Source organism: Charadrius vociferus, unplaced genomic scaffold (genome assembly GCF_000708025.1).
Source record: "Charadrius vociferus isolate BGI_N301 unplaced genomic scaffold, ASM70802v2 scaffold423, whole genome shotgun sequence".
Classification (NCBI taxonomy): domain Eukaryota; kingdom Metazoa; phylum Chordata; class Aves; order Charadriiformes; family Charadriidae; genus Charadrius; species Charadrius vociferus.
Window position 1 is genome coordinate 3,777,431 of NW_009648149.1, and position 3,796 is coordinate 3,781,226.

At 37.4% G+C, this 3,796-nt stretch overlaps 1 protein-coding gene across 1 annotated transcript in view; it reads right to left on the reverse strand.

The window, feature by feature from the left end:
- Positions 1-3,796, reverse strand: part of INADL (InaD-like (Drosophila)) — a 149,302-nt gene that overhangs the window by 101,151 nt on the left and 44,355 nt on the right. Inside the window, exons 17-18 of the mRNA XM_009883980.1 lie at positions 2,086-2,295; positions 1,052-1,171 (exon numbers count right to left, since the gene is read on the reverse strand). Of these exons, the coding sequence (XP_009882282.1) occupies positions 1,052-1,171; positions 2,086-2,295 (330 nt within the window). The remainder of the gene's footprint in view (positions 1-1,051; positions 1,172-2,085; positions 2,296-3,796) is intronic.

Genomic DNA, 3,796 nt, shown 5'->3' on the forward strand with positions numbered 1-3,796 from the left:
CTTTAAGATAAAATACTTAAAAATACTTAATAACATTAGTTTTATTTAGTAAACAGAGAAAAAGATCTGAGCTGGCAGAGGACTAATTGCTCTGCCAGGAACCCTTCCTATGCACCCGGCAAACAACAAACTCCATTTTACATCATGAAAATCAGTAAATATCATGGCCAAGCTAATTTCTATATGGTTTGCCTACATCCACCCTGTAATAGTGCTCCTTTTGGTGGTTCTAATGTACCTTTTCAGTATTAAAAATACATTTATATCCAGAGACAGGTAGCATGTTTAGCAACAAGAAAATCTAGAATTTATTTTTATTACTGTGTTGCAGTTCCAGATGATCCTTTATGTATTGTCTTTTCTGGTCTAAAAAGAATGTATTTACCAATGTGAATTAATAAAAATTTTGCAAAGCGCTTGAGAACAGAAGAAAATTCAAAAACATCCACATCTCTCACTCTACACAGGTCAGTATTGCAATGTTATTATTACCCTGGTATCTGTGTTTCTGACTACCTTTAGTGCCTCCTGCCCCCACAATAAACAGAATGATTTCTCAGAAAATAAGAAAGAGAAGAATTCAGGAAGAGAGTAAAGAAATCACTCAAGGCCACGCAGGAAGTCTATGAAGAAGAACAGATTTCAAGCTTGTCTTATACACTAGACTACTTTCTTGTTTTGCTTCAGTATAATAAAAAGTGTTCTGCTTCCATACCTTACTTTCTTCGCAAAGCTGAACCAACTATTTATGACTACTAATAACGTAGCATTCCTATTTCATATCCAAGGTAACCCAAGGTATTTTAATGACATAGTAAATTTGATAAGGCAGTCTGGGAATCGCATTGGCAAGTGCTACGCGTATGCTTACTGTTCAGGATACAATTAGGATACAGTTAGCTGTTAGTCTTTTTCAGAGGGAATCCAGCCTGAATTCTATCTGATACTTAAGTCTTAGCTGAAAGACATACTATTTTTTTACTTTAAAAAGTAAAAGTACTCATTTCCTGTCCATATAAACTTAAGCTGAACCAAAAGAGTAACCAAATACCTGTGGTGCTTCAAGTATTATTGAGAAATTAACATTATCTATTGGTTCTGGAGATCCAGGGCTGGTTTTAATGCTGCTGGAATCCACACTGTGCATAGTCTCCTCCTCTTTGCTTTCTCCCTAAGAAAGGGAATCAAAATGGCAAGTCAGGAAAACAAACAAACAGATTCCCACATTTTTAAATAAACTAAAAGGGAGAGGGAGAACCAGCCATTAGAAAAGAGATGGAAAAAAGTTACAGATTCATACAAAAGGAAAGTCATAAATGGAGGAGACAAAGACAACAGCTTTTATTCTTTTAAGATATCAGTACAGATATAGTAAAAAATAAAGAGATGTGTGGGGGAAGAGAGAGAAATACAAGGATATGAACAATGAAATATCACTTTGTAGAAAAAGAAAGAACATATTTAACAGCCTTCCTACATTCCTATTTCACCACTCCTCTACCAGTTTGAATTACAAGCACTTTCTATTAGATGGTGCTTTACTTTAATTAATTTTGCCTGGGTGCCCTTGATGAACAATACTGCAGTGTTCTCAAGTAAACTACTGTCTGTTCCAAAGCCCTGATTCTAGAAAAAGGAAATTCTACTTGAATTTACAGTCTTGACTTCAAACAGATTAAGTTTCTTTGAAGTCAGTGGAGCTCAAGCAAGCAGTTAGCAGTGTCTTAGAGCAAAATGGACTTCAGCACATATTTAACTGATTTGGTGAATTGCTTGAACCATGTTACACCTATGCATAGGGCCAGTGCGCATAGGTTTGCCCAGACATGTCTTCTGATTCCATGTGGATGTTCTTTCAGGAGGAACTTTAGAACGCTGGTTTTCCAGTCAGACTTTTTGGACATTGAGCTGTCCATTTGCCAGCTAGCCAGAATTTCTGGACGTGTTGGGGTGCATGCATAGCTACTGAGTTGCTTCCACATGCATGCAAACTTCTACTCTGAGTTCCGCCACCCCCCACCAAATACAACCACCCAGTCTACACGTCATAGAACCAAATAGAAAAAAGTTCAAATCAGTCCTTACCACCAAAGGCTTGCAGATTCCGAGAGAAACTGTACCTGGGGGCACAGATTTCAACACTTCCACTGCCTCTGCTAAAGTGGCGCTGTCCAAATATTTCTCGTTTACAAACACCAAGCGGTCACCCGGTAAAAGCTCGCCCCCACGTTCGGCTACTCCGCCTGCCACCAAAGAGCTGATCACAATGGCTGTTCTTGCTGGATGCAAGGGAACCTGAAAAAAATAAAAAAAAAAAAAAAATTGCTGTTCCATTGTATATTTTTTCACTACAACATATTCAAAAAGATAATTATCGACTCAGTGTATTACAGAGAAGAAGGGGGAAAATGTATAAACATGTGGATTTTACATGGAGTAAAGCTATCTAGAAAAAAATTGTTACTCTGTCCGTGAACAAGGATTCTCACAAATGTCCGAAATTCACGTCTGTCCTGCACACTGATAAAAAAATAAAAAAATAAAAAAATAAATTCAAGGCCCCCAGAAAGATGGTGTTTATTTTGAGTATGTAAAGACCACTTAAGCACATTCATCATCCAATGCTACAGAACTGAAGCTTGCTGAGACATTCAAAAGGACTGTCCACGAATACTGCCAAGGCTTACAGTTTACAAAAAGAAACGTTTGCAGTGGGAAGATGTTCTGTCACTTCCCTAATCCATCAAGAAACGTTAAGATCCGAAAGCAGACTGATACCCTGCCTGCCCTCTCCTTCAGTACACAGAAACGGCCAGGCCAACCTGCAAATAGAAGAACAACACTGGCACTCTTCCACAAGCCTCCATCCAGCCTGTTCCGTGCTAATGTTACATAAAATAACCATTCCGCATGCCATTCAAGAGCTTCAGAGCAGCAAAACTGATGTTAAAAGAAACAATTGCAAGGTTGGAAATTTAATTGGAAATATTATCAAATTAAAAATCAAACCCAAAACATTCAAGAAATAGAAGTATACACTTGCTATATTACTGCAGCGTTCCTGCTTTGTCAAATCTGCATGACAACCTATAAAAGACATTCTCCATCCATGAAGTTTCCTTAACAGAGAATACAGGGGACAGCAACAAAAGAGTAGCTGAGGTTATGACTGAAGACAAGGAACACTGTAGTGGTGTATACACAGCAATGTGAAGTAAAAAATATTCTACACATTGGAGAGGCTGTAAACTGATGCAAACATATTCACTTCACCTAATTATTTTTTTTTCCGGTATTAGCCTTTGCGTTGTGTCATGTACCATTTCTATCATGCATTCAGTCATTGAAAAATTCATCCTCAATCCAATGAAACGATGGTAAGTTATTACAAAGTGGCAGAAAGACACGCAAAACAAATTTATGGCTTTTTTGTTTGTTTGTTTCCTTGTTTGTTTTTTTAAGATTAGAATTAGCCTTTCTCCCCCTTGCTAAGGGCTCATAAAGTTCAGAAATGCTCCTTGTATGCACTGGGTCTTCAAATGCATAATCACGTTCTATTTTTCCCTCAGGACCTGCATCTTATTCAGGGCACGGGAAGGATAAAAAAAAGGGCAAAATTCAAATCACAAAGACCACCATGAATTCAATACCTCAGTGTTAATTTGAAAACAGGAATGCTTTTTTAACTCTTTATTTTTATATAACTATACATTGCTTTCCAAGGCAACGTGTTTTTTTAAGGTATGTGCAAACATATGAGGCAATGAATGTAATATCTGTAAACGGCTGAAATTAG